Here is a 19,306-nt window from a genome sequence, read left to right as displayed (position 1 = left end):
CCTGTGCCTGAGTGGGGTTTTCTCCGGGTACTCCAGTTTGCTCACATATGCATTGTAGGTCAATTGAACACTAAATTCTTCGTAGGTGAGGAATGTCAGGATGTTTGTGTGTTTGTAACCTGTGATTGACTTGCAACTAAATCAAGGTGTACTGTACTGCCAAACACAGCTGGAGTATGCTCCAGCTTGCCTGCAACCCTACCAGTGATGGGAAAATGTAGCTTCATGAACTACTTGCGATATTTTCTTACTCCTCTAGATGGTGCGCTTGATTTAAATATGTAGTGGAAACTTAATCGCAGCATTGCACTAGCCTTTAAACTAATAGCCTCATCTAGAGGAGTGAAAATATATACAACTATATATATAAATATATATATAACAAATGGTTCATGATGCTACATTTTCCCATGACTAGTCAGGATGTGCGGTTTAGCGAATGAATGAATTTTGCACACCTATTTGATAGATACTGTGGAAGCTACAGTAAATGATAGCACATGCAGATTCACAGCAACAAAAAAATCACCTAAAGCTTACACGTAATGAACATTTCTACTTATGTACTATAACACTAAATAAAAGGATACAAATGCGGAAAAACACCCACCGGTCACAGAATTGAATCTGACGAATAATAACAAATAGAAATAGAATGAAAATTAACTCATTTACTGCCATTGACGGCTATAGACGTCAAAAATTCATTTGAACTATTCCTATTAGTTTAACATTTTTTTCCACTTTTGTTAACAAGAGCATGAAAACCTAGATTTATTTTTATTGTACATTTAGAACAGATATAACATTTGGGATTAATAGTGAGTTAACGAGTGAAGTCATGTGATTAATTACGATTAAAAAATGTAATCGCCTGATGTCCCTAATTTTTAATAATCTTTTCTTTTTTCTTTTAAATCGTGTCAGGCGATTTAAATTTTTGATGGTAATTAACTGCATGACTTCAATATTTAACTCACAAATTTGATTTCTGTTGTAAATATACAATAAAAAAAATGTTTTATAGGTTTTCATACTCTTGTTAACAAAAGTGGAAAAAAGTATTAAACTAATAGAAATAGTTCAAATGAATTTTTGACGTCTATAGCCGACAATGGCAGTGAATGAGTTAATAAATTAAAATCCAGACATATGCTAGCATTTTAGAACTATTTAAAAAACAAATCAATGAGGAAAAAAACTGGACAAAAATGATATTTCCCTTAATGTTTTGTTGCCCAACCTTTTGAGAAAATCCCTAGTCTGCAATCAAACGGTTTTATAGCTTTCAATTCAACTTTTCCACCTCTCATTAGATATTCAGGCAGTCTCGAGATTTCATTGTACACTGCATAGATGCAAGACACCCTGTGCTAGATGTAGCAAGCCGCCCCGGAATGTAACAAAGCATTCTCCATGTTTCACAGGAGGGACAGTAATCTTTTCTTTAGGGTGTGCCTTGTTGGAAAGCTCCATATTTTTGTCTAGTATGCACATAGGAAATCCCCCCATACGCTTTGTGGCTTATCATCATGCAGTTTGGCAAATTCCAGTCTTACTTTAAAAAAAATAAATAAAAATCAACAGTGATGTGCTCTCATTGTCGACTCCCAGAAAGTTCACTTTGGCTCAAACAACTGCGACAAATCTCTTAGAGTGATACACACGATGTCACCAAATAGCGTAGTGACGACATGTCACCATTTAAATACCGACTGATTGCTGATTGCAAGTTAGTTGAAGACTAACTAACTGTGATGCTAGTCAGAGGACACACCTTGTCACATGTCCTTATGGTCAAATTATTTTCAGTCTTTTTTTTCCAGGCCTGTTTCTGCCATGATTTTTTTTTTAACCTACAATTCAAAATCAATGTCTATTCTTCATTAGTTAATTTTCATTTCAAGCTATTTCTGTCACCAGTGTATTTTTCATTCATTAACACAACAATGTTATCCATGTGTGTATTTCATTCGGGTAAATTGATACTTTTAAGTTGATAAACAAAATTAGTTTGTTCTGAAATGTTTTATTTTTCAATGATAATAATAAAAAACCTCAGCGATGTAATTAGTATACTATAATACATCTCACAAAAAAAAAAACAGAAATTTCATATAGTGGGACATCAGGATTATTCTTTAAAATGTCCAGCAGATGTCGCCTTTGTTCCGACATACTCCACATCAGAAGGTCAACGCATGAAGCATGGACAAACGTCACTGGGGACAGATGACGGCATTCTGCCTGCCTGCCTTCCTGCCCACTTAGCCTACTAATCTTGTTGATACGGATGAAGAATAGTGTTCTTATGTTCATATTCATATCGCCGTTGTGTTTATTTTGTAGCTAATCTCAATAATTTTGGGCAATACTGTACACAGAATAGGCCTACAACTAACCGGCCACCAGCCAATTTCAGGGCACACATACACTAAAAACCATTCAGTCAGAAAACATTTCGTCATCAATGAGAGACCGGGTACACATGGGGCGTTTCTAGACCCCTGGGTCTAAAAAAACAAAACACAAGCCCTCCCCCCCACACACACACACAAAAAAGGAAGAAAATGAAAATCAAAAAGATGTCTTTAATCTGGTTCATATGGTATATAAATGGCACATTAGGAATATTCCTGAATCCTGGTGTATCATGTCATGTTCAGTGTTGCTGTTATAGGAATATTTTGATATTATTACGAACCACTAGCCAAGGTCACCCTGCAGCCCATATTTGGAACATGTATTATTTTATCAGTGAATATTTTTATTGTTAAAAATGTTATAGCCCATTCACAATCTAATCATTTGAAAGACACGACAAATAATTTAGTAGGCCTAATATAGTCAGTGCATCATTATTTCACTAATTCCTAATATCTTCTGCACTATGCAGTGTGAACATTCCAGCAGTCACTCTACATGCTACGTCTTGTTTTATTTCCCATGCTACAGTGAATCATCGTCTGCTGAGACACAAACAGAGAAAAGACTAAGTTTGTCGGTTTATTTGCTGAAATCACCCAGCCTCTAATGTAAGCAGGAGCCAGCTGTGAGCACTTGTAAAGTTGTTATATTACTCTTTTGACCTATAAACAGGAACATACATAATATAAGGATTCATACACACATTCACACAAAAAAAAGATACACTTTTCATTTTGTCCTTGTAAGGCAATTGAGCCCTTAGTGCCTGACTGCAGCCATAAAGGAGAATGAAAAACATGACAATCCATTTAGTCAATGTGCAGAATAGTCTATTATTGGTACTTATTGATATTGTGGCATTACTGCATCATTATTGTTGTTGTAGGTCTGTATTCTCCAGTCATTATGTGATGTCAACTTTGCCAACACTGTAAAATCCAAAGCAATTAGAGAGTCAGGTTAAAGGCATGAAAAGTAGGCTACTTTAGATGGAGTATTCCAAAATTTAAAGAATGAACCCTTTTTGAAATAGGTCCTATTTAGAGATTCTAAACTTGAAGCCCAGAAAAAAGGACTATGAAATAGAATATTCATTAATATATATATATTAGGGGGGTCAAAATTAACACGTTAATTTTGAGTTCCTTTAACGCACGATTAATGACTGCCCCTTACTTGTACTGGCGGAATTCCAGTCTTAACGCAGCCACGTCAAAATTTAGCAGTAAAACATTTAATAATAATGCATATTTTTGTGGAGACTGGGGTCAAGTTGTATTTTACAATTTTAAAAATGTGCAGAATTTCACAAGTTACTTCACGTTAAAGGTTAGAAAGCTCTTAATATGAAAAGAAAAATGCACTGAGCTGTCACCAAAGTCTTAAAAATGCAACTATGCCATCTAGTGGCAGAAAAATGACTTCATCAGTCAACACAAATTAATATTACAACCGTTGTTTACAGTACAGTACAGCTTTTTAATTTTAACTAAATTTTATGAATTATTATTAAATGACTGCATCAATGACTAAAAGATGCAGACATATTTCTATTAGTTTAACATTTTTTCCACTTTTATGTTAACAAGAGTATGAAAACTTAGTTTATTGTACATTTTATTGTACATTTAGTACAGATATAAAATTTGCAATACACACACACACACACACTCATATACATATATATATATATATATATATATATATATATATGTATAATTCATACAATTTACAATTTACTGACTGAGGCCACGTCCACACGAAAGCCAGTTTCAATGTATCCTCACAAGTTTCTCACCGTTAAGGCCGTTCGTCCACACGATGGCGCAGTTTCGGAGCTTGAAACCGATCACTTTTAAAACCGGGCTCCAGAGTGGAAAGATTTCAATACGCGCCCCGTACGCGTCCGTCTGGACACCAGACACCATATGCAGGATACTCTTGTGTCTTGCCCCAGGTGTGTCTTGTTGTGTCATTAGTGTGTGTGTATTTAGTCTCCTGTCTCCCCTCTGTCCGTGTCGGTTCATTGTCATTTCCCTCCTGTCATGCTACCAGTTTTTGCCTTGGTGTCCTCCCCAAGTTTTGTTATCTCTTGCCATTTGGAGTTTGCTTTTGTTTTGTAGTAATTAAAGTCATTTTTTGTACATCACCTTCGCCTCCTTCCCTGCGACTGGGTCCTCTACCAAACTTTGCCTTCTTGACAGAATGAACCGACCACAGAAGGACCCAGCGGGAGCTCTGTCATGCCAGGAACAAATACTTGCCTCCGGAATCCTAGTAATAGCCTTGTTGGACGAAGCCCTGCGGCTCCTGGCTTCGGCTGGTGGCGCTTTGGGTAGCAAGCCTCAAGTCCCCGAACCACACCTGCCGCAGCTTCAAGTCCCCGAACCACTTCTGCCGCAGCCTCATGTCCCCGATCCACGTCTGCCGCAGCTTCAAGTCCCCGATCCACGTCCGCCACAGCCTCAAGTCCCCGAACCACGTCCGCCGCAGGCTCAAGTCCCCGAGCCACGTCCGCCGCAGGCTCAAGTCCCCGAGCCACGTCCGCCGCAGGCTCAAGTCCCCGAGCCACGTCCGCCGCAGGCTCAAGTCCCCGAGCCACGTCCGCCGCAGGCTCAAGTCCCCGAGCCACGTCCGCCGCAGCCTCAAGTCCCCGAGCCACGTCCGCCGCAGCCTCAAGTCCCCGAGCCACGTCCGCCGCCGCCTCAAGTCCCCGAGCCACGTCCGCCGCCGCCTCAAGTCCCCGAGCCACGTCCGCCGCCGCCTCAAGTCCCCGAGCCACGTCCGCCGCCGCCTCAAGTCCCGAGCCACGTCCGCCGCCGCCTCAAGTCCCCGAGCCACGTCCGCCGCCGCCTCAAGTCCCCGAGCCACGTCCGCCGCCGCCTCAAGTCCCCGAGCCACGTCCGCCGCCGCCTCAAGTCCCCGAGCCACGTCCGCCGCCGCCTCAAGTCCCCGAACCCCATCCGCCGCCGCCTCAGTCTCGAGCCTTTTCGCCTGTGCCGCTGCAGCCCCTGGCCTCCTTGCCTCGGCCGCTCTCGGGCAAAGTCTCTTCGCCTCTTCCATGGCGGCTTCAAGCCCATGATTGTGGACAGGCGGCGCACGTCCTGCGGTCGCCTTCTGCTCCAGTGTTGCGTCTGGGACGCCCTCCGGACTACTCCGGACTGGCTTTGATGGGTTCTCGCCTCCGTGCCCCCCTCCGCCCGCCCTGTTGTTGGACTTTTTTCTTTTAGGGACGTCTGGGAGCCGTCCCTTGAGGGAGGGGTACTGTCATGTTTGGGTTCTGTTTTTCCTTGTGTGTCTTCCTTGGTCTTAAGTGTAATCCTGCCCTTCCTCGTGTCAACCAATCAGTGCCCTCAGCCACTTGTGTCTTGCCCCAGGTGTGTCTTGTAGTGTCATTATCGTGTGTGTATTTAGTCTCCTGTCTCCCCTCTGTCTGTGTCGGTTCTTTGTCATTTCCCTCCCGTCACGCTACCAGTTTTTGCCTTGTTGTCCTCCCCACGTTTTGTTTTCTCTTGCCATTTGGAGTTCGCTTTAGTTTTGTAGTAATTAAAGTCCTTTTTTGTACATCACCTTCGCCTGCAACTGGGTCCTCCACCAAATTTTGCCTTCTTGACAGGCCAAAAGTTTTCATCCACGTTGCAGTGGATATTTTCCCTTGCAATGCAGCGAGAGAGAGAAAAATTGCATGAACGTCTCAACCATCCTCCACAACATCCCCCTGTGATATGCTGGACAATTGAACTGATGATTTTGCATATTATGACTTACACACTGACATGTTTCGGAGAGGACAGCAATTAGACTGAAAAAAACTCCAGTTCCATCAGCAAGATCTATTCATTTGGAAAAAATGCTAAATGTGTGCACATTGTGCTAAATGTACACAACCATTTGTACAGATCCACTGAGGCAATTGAGACATGTACTAAGACATTGGCAGTTTGATGAAAGCTTTGTGAAGTGCCATGCAGTTGGCACCAATTGTAAGGTGGTTTTGGGATTTGTCCATGGTATTTTGAAAATGTCACCCCAGTTTCAAGAAATGTGTCAAACCTATTGAGAAAAACTGTAGAGCACTGACATTTTTTTCAGTTTTTTTTTTCCAGAAATTCAGAAATATTTCAGAAAAGCCTTGTGGCCCGCCAGGCTACTGGGGAAAACACTGCACTGTAATATGTTGACAAACCATCTTATTGTGACACAGCACTGCATAGCACAAAGAAAAACGCAAATTAGAAATGTGTAAATAGGACAGTCTTGGGAAAATTATACATGCAACATTATCTCTTTGACTGCCAGACGTTTTCAGACGGGATGCCGTGGGTGCCAGCCGATTTAAGCATTTTGACTGATCTTTCAAGGTCCACAGAAAATGATGTGTTTGGACTATGGAAACACACATACTACAAAATGAAACATTGGACTCTCATCTTTCACCAGAAAAAAAAAGTTTGTTTCTACCTTATTCTGTTTTTGAGTAATCAACAATAGAAAATGGTTAGTTTCACCTCTGTTTTTAAACAAACGTCTTTTAACGTCTTTGGCACTCCTCCATAGGATTTTACTAAACGTTATTTATAGGAATTGGCTTGGCTTGCTCATACTCAAGACACATTTTCAAAAATAGGCATAGAGCAATATATTTAAATTTGATAGGCAATCTGATAAAGTTGTCTATACGTCATCAAAGTTAACATTATTCCCCTTCGACCAAATCATATTTGCACATTAGGCTATTCTCAATCGATATATACTGTTGATGGATGAGATGGATGGATGGATGGATGGATGGATGGATGGATAAATGTGCAATGTTTTCAGTTTTTTCCCACCTTTTAAACAAGTTCGAACCCACAGCAAGTCCCAGCAAAGGGTTCTGCGGTGTTTGCTTGTTCTTTCTGTGCGAGCAAGGCTCAGCGTCAGGGGTGGACGTGATGTTTCAAACAGCACATCAGTGCGTTTATGTATTGGGTGGCCGGAAATTTTTCCCAAATAAACACAGCTTGATTCAACTTGGGTGGGCAGACTTATCAAGCGACTAATTCTATAAACAGATGAGGGAATAAAGCGGCACCTGATTGGTCGTGGAGCCGAGTGGGCAAAATGGTGGTGGGGGGGACGGCGCAATGAAATTTTAATTAATGTGGGTGGGCTGAAACAGCACCGATGGTTTGGTGGACAATTTATTTCCCGCCGCAAAATCAACATAAACAAAGCAAAAGTACAACAGTGATTAACATTTATTTAGTGGCGGACATGAAGTGAGGGAGCGAGTCAGAGAAGAGCATTTCTCCTCCGCTGCTCGATCCCTGCGCCATGACGCTCTACAGCGGATGCCTGGCGACATTCGGCGTGCCGTCCTCCACTCTGAACTTCTCCGGACCTCCGCTCATCTACGTGTACGGAGGAGACAGCGGTGGCGTGGTGCCCGCCGCTTTGAGCGTGGTTTCGGCCCGCCAGGACCCTCCGCAGAAACCCCCTTACAGTTACATCGCGCTCATCGCCATGGCCATCAAGAGCACGCCGGAGCAGCGAGCCACGTTGAGCGGCATCTACCAGTTCATCATGGACCGTTTCCCCTTTTACCACGATAACAAGCAGGGATGGCAGAACTCCATCCGCCACAACCTCTCCCTTAACGACTGCTTCATCAAGATGCCCAGGGAGAAGGGTCGGCCCGGCAAAGGCAGCTACTGGACGCTGGACACCAAATGCACGAACATGTTTGAGAACGGCAACTACCGACGGAGGAAGAGGAAGGTGAAGCGTCACCAGGAGCGCACCAAAGGTTCATCGTCAGCCTCCGCCAGGGAGCATCCCAGCTCAGCCTCATCTTCCTTGGTGGTGGAGATGACGTTGAGGCAGGACGCTCAGAGAACGGAGACGCAACCGGACTCGAAATCAGTTCACCGGAAAAACTCCTCCCAGAAAGTGTGCCACGCCGTGAAGCCCACCAGGAGGAAGCAGGACCAGAGGGCCATTTCACCGCGGACGCATGACGCACCCAAACTCAACTTGCAAATTCCCGGTGACAAAAAATCCACTTTTTTCCCTCACGTCGGCCCGAAAGCAGATGTTCCCAGCAGGGACAAATGTAAAGCTTTCAGCATCGAGAGCATCCTCTCAAAAAGTGAAGGCGACCTGAGCCTTCAGCGCCAAAGTACTACTGGTGTCGGTCCAAACGTGTTTTCGGACACTCAACAGCATCATTTACACCAAATGGGATTTCCATTCTGCTCTTATTTCTCACTTCCTTGTTCAGACACAATTCTGCGTTATAACCCTGAATAGTGACTTACAAATTTCTATTTTTATTCATTCGACATTTTCCTTTTTTAAATTATAGGGTAAGGTTTATCCTTTTATAAAAAAAAAATCTCAAGGCATACCTACTAAACAAAAAAAAAAAATCACAATTTAGCATTTCATTTGTTCTCCCTGTCACTATATATTAAACCAAGATTAAAATAATTTTGGTCCTATGAAGTGAAACAGAATATTTTCCTTATAGTGCAGCTGATAATCTTTTGTAATCTGCCACTGAATCACTGAATTAGAGTCTACATTATATTTTAAAATGCAGACTCATATCACTCAGTTCAATGTTTAAAGGCTTTTCATATATATAGCTAATGCTAACATTTTGTATATTGCCTTTTTGTAATCCTACAAATAAGATTTAGACCAATGCATTGTCTTGTATTTCCATCTGCTGTGAATTTCACATGTAAAATAAAGAAAGATTAGTTTGGTAAATAAATGCATTTTTGTTTGAGTTGAACATTTGTAAAAGAACACAAAGGACCACTTAAAATCTTTTTTTTTTGGGGGGGTGGGGGGGGTGTCATTTGAATCGTTTTTTTCCTTAAAAGACCAGTAAGTAGTTTATAATTATAATAGTTTAATAATTTGCAGCCCACTGAGTTTAAATGTCTGAGGTTTCCTTAAACTTTGTCACTTTTTTTTGTTTGGACAGCAATACAAATTAGGGCACGATATGCTTGAGGCTCAGAATAAAAGTTTAACTTGGATTTTCATCAAATTTATGATAAATAAGGTCAAACATGAACGATGACGTATGAGGAAAATCTCCGATTTTTTTCCTCCAACAATGTATAATTTATTGAAACTGCTCAGTATGTGGCAAATCTTTTTTTTTTTTCTTCATTAACTCCCACTGGATGTATGACACCTGCATGAAATCAGAGCAGTCAGCTGACAGCATCATTGCAAACAGAGAGTGGCCATGTCTAAATATAGTTTTACAGCTCAGACACCCACTGGCCTGAGAAAGCTCGGCCCAGCAGGGCTTTGCAAATCAGGAATGTTTGTTGAAATAAATACATCTCCGCTCATTTGAAGAAGGAACTCACAATTACTCACATTTCCTGTGTATACTTTTTTGGAGGTAAATAAAACATGCTAAAAATGTCAGAAGGGGAAAGAATAAAGAAAGCACAGACAGAGGCGAGTAGAAAAATAAGTGAGATCTTGTCAGCACAGTACTCATCTCTTTGATCTTGATATTTTTGTTTAAATTATTTCATCTCTTTGGGATTGCTAACTAACACAACAAATCATTCGTTCAATCATCTACGTTTTTGTTTTCGCTGAGGTCTTTTATCAAGAAATAAATGCTAACATTATACGGAAGACGTGTGCTTGTTTTGTAAATGATCGACCTGACAAAATAAATAAATAAATAAATAAATATAGTCTTATTTGATATTACATAAGTAAACAAATGTTAGCAATGGGTTATCTTCAGCCACAACACCTTTTGATTTATTTGTGCTCTGTATGTGTTTGATTGTTTGGTGTTTAGCATTCATTAAATACATTTTTTAGGACAGTAAAGGCATGTCTCTAAGAAGTGGTCATCCAAATCCTAAATACTCTCATCACAGAGCAAACAATACGGTCCAAAACAATTACATTCTGACAGAAAACGAAAAAAGACAGATTATTACACACCCCAGTGGTTTACTTTTGAAAATGATGTCATTTTATGGATAGAATATTTGTGTCATGTTTATTTTCAGTCTTGTTTACTCCCTGTCATGTTTTCCTTGTGTTTTCCCCCTGTCTTGTCATTTCCTGTTTCATTGTGACCAGAAACGAGAGGAGTCAGACTTTTCACAATAAAACAGGAAATGACAAGACAAGGGGAAAACACAAGGAAAACATGACAGGGAGTAAACAAGACTGAAAATAAACATGGCAATTTGAAATATTAGCAGTTTTTATCATTCAAGAGGAAATAATTGTCTGGAAGAAAAAAAAATGCTCTTAAGTGACATTTTTCACACTTTTAGTGCCAAGTATCTTTACCATTATGTTTGGCAAATAAAATTTCACATTTTAATTAGATGCTATTTACAGTTTTTTAATATGTTGTATTTATTTCCTATTGCTTAAAGGGGAAGTTTATATAGTTATTTTTCTTCTTTACAATAATGCCCCATTAGTCTAAAGACAGTATTCTGATTAATATTGTGTTTGTGGAATATGAATTTAGCAGCATAATCCACCTGTTTTTATCCATTTTATTTCAAGGAGTGGCCATTACTCGTTACAGATTATTTAGTTATGTAACGTTATTATTGGGGGCATATAGAACACAAATTTCTCTCAGTGTCCTCAAAGTTCCTTTCCTTTCTTTGCTTCCTCCCCCAAAGTCCACTCAGGCTGCCTTTACTGTCAATGCCACTGCAGGAGAAAGTCTCATTTTATTGTTGCGATACACCAGAGGGATCTGTGACCAGAAGTTCCAGGATGTGGCAGTCATTTTTGCATTACACAATAGCAGACAGTAAAATAGAAGGTGTCTTTTCAGAGATATGTAGGAATTTGTAAAAGCGACAGAACAATTGCACGTCTTTACTGTTGTTACAAATGGATACAAATAAGAGGATAATGTGTTTAATGAGTAATGCCAAATGAGGAGAGACCTTGTTACATCCAAAAGTTTACTACTAAATGTTTACCTGATATTATTTCAATAAAAAATATGAAAACGCATATAGGCCTACATGGTATGTTGGATAAAAAAAGAAAACATAATTATTTGTGTGGAATTTAATATCATCATTATCTTATTGTGATTTATATAAAGATCACACTACTTTTTTTTTCCCCCCCAAAAAAAAGAAGAAAAAAAAAGATCACACTACTTTGACCAATTTATACAGACATTTAAGAAATTGCAGAATCCACATACTTCCCCCCCTCAACCCTATTCATCATAGAATATCAGCTTCTTATAAACATGTTGGTTCAAGCCTCCTAATCCATTTGTTTATTATACATTTTCATACAAAAGAAACAGGAAGACACACAAGCAAAGGCAGGAGGGTGGCCTGTGATGAAGACTGATGGGCTGTCTTGAGCCACAATAATTGCTAGTCAAGCACTTTGTGATGTCAATTTTACCGCTACTCTGACCAACCTCCTCTAGAGCAGATTGATTATGTTGAGAAATAATATGATAATGTTTCGATGTCTTTTGATGGCTCATCCACGGTGATTGTACTTGTGGGAGTGGGAGCATGTTGAGCGGATGATCCAATAACAGAGCACAGAACACTTTTTTTTTTTTTTTTTTCCAGGAGAGCTCAGTATTGTTCATTCGATTTGACATCATCATTGCTCTCCTTTTTTTAAAAAAAAAACCCAGATAAATTAAAAAAAATTAATAAATGTTTTTTTTTTTATTATTAGTTTTTTTTAAATATATATACATATATATACATATACACACATATATATATATATATATATTTTTTTTTGTATGTGGGTGAGTATGTGTATGTGCGTGCGAGTGTGTGTGTATTCATCAGTTCACCTAAAGCCCATTAAAAAAAATCCCATACTAATAATATAATATAATAATAAATTGCCAAATGCAGAAACATCAATGTAAGTTATCACGATGTAGTGGCTCTCGCTAACAGACAGAATTAAGTAACTAGAATTAGATTAAAAATTTCTATATACGTAGACCATGTTTCTATAAATTTTGATATTTGGTTTTTATTTGAGGCAGATATTTTTTCCATTAAAATGTGATTTATGAGGAGGTTAGACCATTGGTCGATATTCAGAGTTTGTTTATTTTTCCAGTTAACAAGAATTGTTTTTTTAGCGATAGTAAGGGCTACAAGTGTAGATTGAAATTGTTTATGTGGTAAATCAGTTGTTGTTAGGTCACCTAGCAAACACAAGTTTGGAGATAAAGGTATCCTACAGTCCAAAATAGCGGAAAGTTTTTCTAAGACTTTAGTCCAGAAATACATAACCGGAGTACATAACCATAAAGCATGAACATAAGTGTCTGTAGTGTTTTGTAAGCATTGGAGACAAATGTCGGAGTCTGAGAGTCCCATTTTCTTCATCATATATTGAGTAATGTATGTTCTGTGAATAATTTTATATTGGATGAGTTGCAAATTTGTGTGTTTTGTCATTTTAAATGCGTTTTCACAAACTTGAATCCAACACTTCTTTAAGAAGGAAATGTGCCCATTATAATAAGAAAGCTGTTTTTATTTAAATATAATAATATCAAATTCTGTCATTATTTACATTGGTCAATTGAATTGCACTAATAAAGCCAGTTTTAGAATCCAAAAAAATGGGATTATTGCTAATACGAAATCCACAAACACGTGTGAGAACATTATATTTATCCTGAAACCTGAAAATATTTGATTTTGGTGTAGAAAGTTTATTTGGGTAAATGTTTAATAAATACGGATGTTTGTGTATGTGAGTGTTTGTATGAGGACTGCTAAAGGGACTTTTTACACAGCAGCAGGATTAGCATCCCATGACGGGGACCACCCTGACGCTTAATCCACCGACGAGGCGGAGCTTAATCACTTTGGGCCGCCACCCCCTCTGTACACACGTATGTAAACATGCACACCATCTTGCGGCATCTTGAGCACTAAGCTAAAACAAACTATACTTAAGATTTATTCCATACAGCTGCTCTTGTACAAATTGCTGAATGTGTTATTGTTAGAGAAATGCCGAACGTCTCCGTTTTGTTTAAAAATGACAGCGGCCGTGTCACAATCCAAGACAATACAATTCAGTGTAGCCTGGTTTGATTCATTTCAATTTATGAGTTGTGGACATCCGATGACCTCCTCTCTTTACGCTAACAAAATTTGCATACATGCCATTGTTTTAAAAGGCATACAGTAAATGATAAAAAAAAAACGTTATATAATCACCAATACAAAAACACTACAATTGCGTACAACTGTATGAAGACAGCTAGGATAGGCTCCAGCACGCCCGCGACCCTCGTGAGGATAAGCGGTTCGGATAATGGATGGATGCATATGTCATAACCTCATGCATTTTAGACACATTTACAAAGTACAGTAGGCCTACTTCTTCACCATGTTTGTGAATATCAACTAACTCCCTTGGTGGTCTTTTCAGGGATAGCGACATTGAAAACTCCTCTTTTATGAAAAAGTCATGGAAAGCAAGGCAAGTTTATTTGGATAGCGCAATGCCAACAAGCACGGGCAATTCAAAGTGTTATGCAAAGGCAAAATAAATCAAGAAATGAAAAAAGACACATGGGGAATTAAAACATTAAATGACAGTAAAATAGCATTTAAGAAACAAAGGCGATAAAACCAGAGAATGAAAAAAATTTAAGTGAAACTAACCAAAATGCATTCAAAATAGGGACGAGATTATTAACTCATTCACTGCCATTGACGGCTATAGACGTCAAAAATTCATTTGAACTATCTCTATTAGTTGAACATTTTTTTTCCACTTTTGCTAACAAGAGTATGAAAACCTAGAAAAAAATATTGTAAAATTAGAACAGATATAAAATTTGTGATTAATCGTTAGTTAACAAGTGAAGTCATGTGATTAATTACAATTAAAACATTTTATCGCCTGGCGGGCCTAATAAAAAAAATAAATAAGGGGCGTTTAATCGTAATTAATAATATAATAATTGTATATCTGTTATGAATGTACAATAAAGAAATATAGGTTTTCATAAAAAAATTAAATTAAATGAAAAAAAAATGGTAAACGAATAGAAATAGTTCACATGAATTTTTGACGTCTATAGTCGTCAATGGCAGTGAATGAGTTAAAAGCGTCATTCCTGAGAATGCTGCCGTAAACAATAAACATTTTCAGATCTCATTTAAATGAACTGATAGTTTGAACAGACTTCGGGTACACAGGCGAGGAGCATAATCACTACAAATGCTGCTTCACCTTGTTTGGTTTGAGTTTTGGGAACTCACTATAGACCTGGTCTAGGATCATAAATGAGTACACCTCAACAGGGTTGTAAGAAAGTCATGGAGGTCATAGAAAAATACAAGATGTAGTCATTTTTGTTTTGGAATGCATTCATTTTTCCTATTAGTTAATTTAATTAAACTAATGATTTTGTAACCTATTCACTATTAATGAAATAAATGTACCAAGTTTATATGTAACATTTTTTAACATGAACATCATTCAAATCAACTTCAGCGATTGTGATTGGCTAGCTAGGATCCAATCATGCGCCAGAAGTGTTGACATCGACCAAATTATGCGTTTTTATTGGTTACACCAAATATGTCATGTCCAGTGCAATCATCTACAGTATGGGTCCGAAAGGGCTAAGTGACAGCTGACAATCAGTAACCTGGCAATAGCCATATTGATAATTGTGATTCACTCAAGGGAATTCTCTACAATATTCTCGAGAGTTTGTGAACTCACAAATACCGCGAGAATTCAGGAAATCAGGTCCGTGTCAAAAATGATGCCAATATGGCTTGCTTTACGGTTTTCAATGGCATCGAGTCGAGGTGAGCACTGACCTTTGACCTTTCGTTTTTGAAAAACAGTCACTTCTGTCTTGTCTGGATGAGACTAGTGAGAATTCTGATCCTTCAACTCAATGATTTGAAGAATACTTCATGAAAGCAAGGGACTGCACTGCAGTCATGTGATGACACTGAAATGTAAAATTGCGAATCATAAACATGACCCGCAATTTTGCGGTATCTGAGCAGGGGGAAGCATGTAGATATTAACTCATTCACTGCCCTTGACGGTTATAAACGTCAAAAAAGTCATTTGAACTATTTCTATTAGTTTAGCATTTTTTTCTACTTTTGTTAAGAAGAGTATGAAAACCTAGAATTTTTTTTATTGCACATTTAGAACAGATATAAAATTTGTGATGAATCGTGAGTTAACTATTGAAGTCATGCGATTAATTATGATAAAGAAAAGTAATCGCCTGACGCCCCTAATTTTTGATAATCACCTCGTCAGGCGATTACAATTTGTAATTGTAATTAATCACATGACTTCACTAGTTAACTCACACAAATTTGATATCTGTTCTAAATGTAAAAAGATTTTTTTCCCTAGGTTTTCATGCTCTTGTTAACAAAAGTGGGACCATTTTTAAACATCTTTGTTTACTTAGACTTGTAACTACTGAGACAAAGAAGTCCCTATCGTGTAAGTCAAATTTGAATCAACCAAAACAAACCAATCAAATCCCGGCCCTTGATGGAAAAATCAACCACTGTGCTATATCACGAGACTGCAGTCCACAGACTTGTCGCACTGATGTGTGAAAACCAGAAGCAGCCGTCAAGTCCATCTGTCTCACCACATCCACAGCACACGCACCCTCCACGCACCAAATTGGAGATCAACAATAGCGGACAAGATCTTGTCTCATTTTTATGGTCCTAGAATGACGATTCTGCCACTGTGGTCATCATTCACTCCCAGCCATTTTCACTGAAGCAACCCCCTTCGCTCCTGGCTGTTTGACTGGATTTTGACTGATTTTGAAAGTCCCACAGAATATTGCGTTCTATTGTTATAAAAACATGGAAGCTGCCAGAAGAAAAAAAAATGAGTCGCTTCTTTCATCAGGAAAGAAAGTATATTTCTATCTCTTTCCGTTTTGCAGCAATTAGCATTAGAATATAGCTAAGTTTCATCATTATTCACAAATCTGTTTAGAACTGTGTGGAAATCAGTTTGTTTTCAACATGGCCCTGGTTGATCTCTTATACTCTGCTGCCACCTGCTGTCCGTTTTTGTAATTAATACCATTGCTTCAACCATTCTCTGCAGTTCAGAGGCTGCATCAAAGCCTTCTGTATGCTCTAGCATAACACCCCCCCATAAAAGACGTATAAATAAGTCTTTGGGACGCCATCAGCCATTTTCACTGAAGCAACCCCCTTCGCTCCTGGCTGTTTGACTGGATTTTGACTGATTTTGAAAGTCCCACAGAATATTGTGTTCTATTGTTATAAAAACATGGAAGCTGCCAGAAGAAAAAAAATGAGTCGCTTCTTTCATCAGGAAAGAAAGTATATTTCTATCTCTTTCCATTTTGCAGCAATTAGCATTAGAATATAGCTAAGTTTCATCATTATTCACAAATCTGTTTAGAACTGTGTGGAAATCAGTTTGTTTTCAACATGGCCCTGGTTGATCTCTTGTACTCTGCTGCCACCTGCTGGCCGTTTTTGTAATTAATACCATTGCTTCAACCGTTCTCTGCAGTTCAGAGGCTGCATCAAAGCCTTCTGTATGCACTAGCATAACCCCCCCCCCCATAAAAGACGTATAAATAAGTCTTTGGGACGCCATCAGCCATTTTCACTGAAGCAACCCCCTTCGCTCCTGGCTGTTTGACTGGATTTTGACTGATTTTGAAAGTCCCACAGAATATTGCGTTCTATTGTTATAAAAACATGGAAGCTGCCAGAAGAAGAAAAAATGAGTCGCTTCTTTCATCAGGAAAGAAAGTATATTTCTATCTCTTTCCGTTTTGCAGCAATTAGCATTAGAATATAGCTAAGTTTCATCATTATTCACAAATCTGTTTAGAACTGTGTGGAAATCAGTTTGTTTTCAACATGGCCCTGGTTGATCTCTTATACTCTGCTGCCACCTGCTGGCCGTTTTTGTAATTAATACCATTGTTTCAACCGTTCTCTGCAGTTCAGAGGCTGCATCAAAGCCTTCTGTATGCTCTAGCATAACCACCCCCCCCCCCCACACACCATAAAAGACGTATAAATAAGTCTTTGGGACGCCATCGGTGAAAGGCTTTTTGTGTTCGCCACATGAAATGATGCTCTGGCCTTCTACGCCAGTTTCATAAACATAGACTGTTGTTGTTGGAGATTGCTTTTCATCCCTACCCGCTCTTAATGGAGGGTGCTTCCTGCAAGAAAGTCCCGGGAGAAGTTGCTGTGGACTGAAATGCAGATCCACGTTGCATCTTTTACGCTGCCTAGACCTTTAATGATAATACAAATAGGAACAGTGAAGGTATGCTTCATTCACATGGCAGTTCCAGAAGACATGCAAAGATATTGATGAAGGCATTAACAGGATGTCCATTTTTAATTCAGACATCAGTTCCGATGAGAGCAAATATGCCAATAAATGAATTCATCTCAAACGTTTGTCCCTTGTGGTAAAGGTCTGGTATTAATTAGATGGTGATCATGCTTGTGACATTGCAAACTGGCCTTTCAGAGCTTGTTACAGGACGGACAATCAGGGTGCAGTCAGTGTGACGGCTGTTTATTTCTACACAGCACTGAGTGCAGGCAGATCCAACTACAAGTCAAACACTGGAACACTCCAGCACATTGTGCAGCTCGAGAGGGTCCTAATCAACACCTCACTTGCATTGACACATAGCCGTATACAAGAAACTCTTTGGTGTGCAGTGTTTCTCAAGCAGCTTTTCTTTGCTCAGTCTGACATGTTTTTTGATTTTTTTTTTTTTTTACTGCTCACCACACAACTCTCACAGCTTCATAATGACAATAAGCTTAGTTTCAATGTCTCTCAACATATCATCTATCAAGGTTATTGTAACTCATAGTTTCAACTAAAGTAAAAGATACGAAGACAACTCAGTAGATGAGAGTGGCTACGGCATCCCCTTGCCTGTTTAATCTCCTTTGGCATGCTTCTTATGAGATATTCAAGTGTCGTTTTTAACCTGGGTTCGATCAATATCATCGATATGATTCGTGATGATATTCCCTGCTTGGCCATTATTGGCTACTTGGCCGATCAGTGTTGCAAGGAATTGGGTGCGCTCAGTAGTTGACTTGTGACTGTTTTGAAGGTAAATCGTGTGATTTCTTTATTATTGTAGTCCCTTCATTTAGTGCCACAGCTACAAATTTTTCATTATGGTGCATGGCCAGGGTGAAACCATGACTCAAATAGGGGTGGCCTTATGTTCATACCTGAAATGTATGAATTTGTGATTCTTAATAGGGGTGGGAATCTTTTAATGTATCACGATTCGATTTTTGGGTGTGCGATTCGATTCAGAATCGATTTTCGATTAAGAACGCTTTTTGATTCACAATGATTTGACTGACAACGATTTTTGCTTCAATTCATAGATGTTCAAGGAATCGTAATGATCTACTCCAGTCTGACTCGCTAATGCTAATTAGTGCTCTACTCGCGGCACGTTGATCACTCAAAAGAACGGCTTCACGCTGCAACAAAACCAAAAACTTTTATTGGAATAACTTGATCGTGATTTTTTCCTTCTACTCTCTAATGTGGCTACAATTTAACAGTGTATCAGACCGCGTGGAACCACACTGCCCCCAAGAGGCCAAATCAGGTACAACATGAACAGCGCTCCTAATAAAGGCACACACAAACAAAGGGAAGACAGTATAAAATAATTTAAATAAAATCGATTTTGGGACATTTAAAATCGATTCTGAATCGTACTAAATGAGAATTGCGATTCTTATGAGAATCAATTTTTTGGCACACCCCTAATTCTTAACCATACGACCGAACTGCTTGC

General features: G+C 39.1%; 1 protein-coding gene across 1 annotated transcript; it reads left to right on the top strand.

The window, feature by feature from the left end:
- Positions 1-7,615: 7,615 nt before the first annotated feature.
- On the top strand, positions 7,616-9,099 carry foxl1 (forkhead box L1). Its single transcript, XM_077568537.1, has one exon. The coding sequence runs from the start codon at positions 7,744-7,746 to the stop codon at positions 8,716-8,718; it is 975 nt and encodes a 324-aa protein (XP_077424663.1). The 5' UTR covers positions 7,616-7,743; the 3' UTR covers positions 8,719-9,099.
- Positions 9,100-19,306: the final 10,207 nt, after the last annotated feature.

This window comes from Vanacampus margaritifer, chromosome 6 (assembly GCF_051991255.1).
Source record: "Vanacampus margaritifer isolate UIUO_Vmar chromosome 6, RoL_Vmar_1.0, whole genome shotgun sequence".
NCBI lineage: Eukaryota > Metazoa > Chordata > Actinopteri > Syngnathiformes > Syngnathidae > Vanacampus > Vanacampus margaritifer.
Note: the sequence above shows the minus strand (reverse complement) of the source record. Positions and strands in the feature narration are given on the sequence as shown.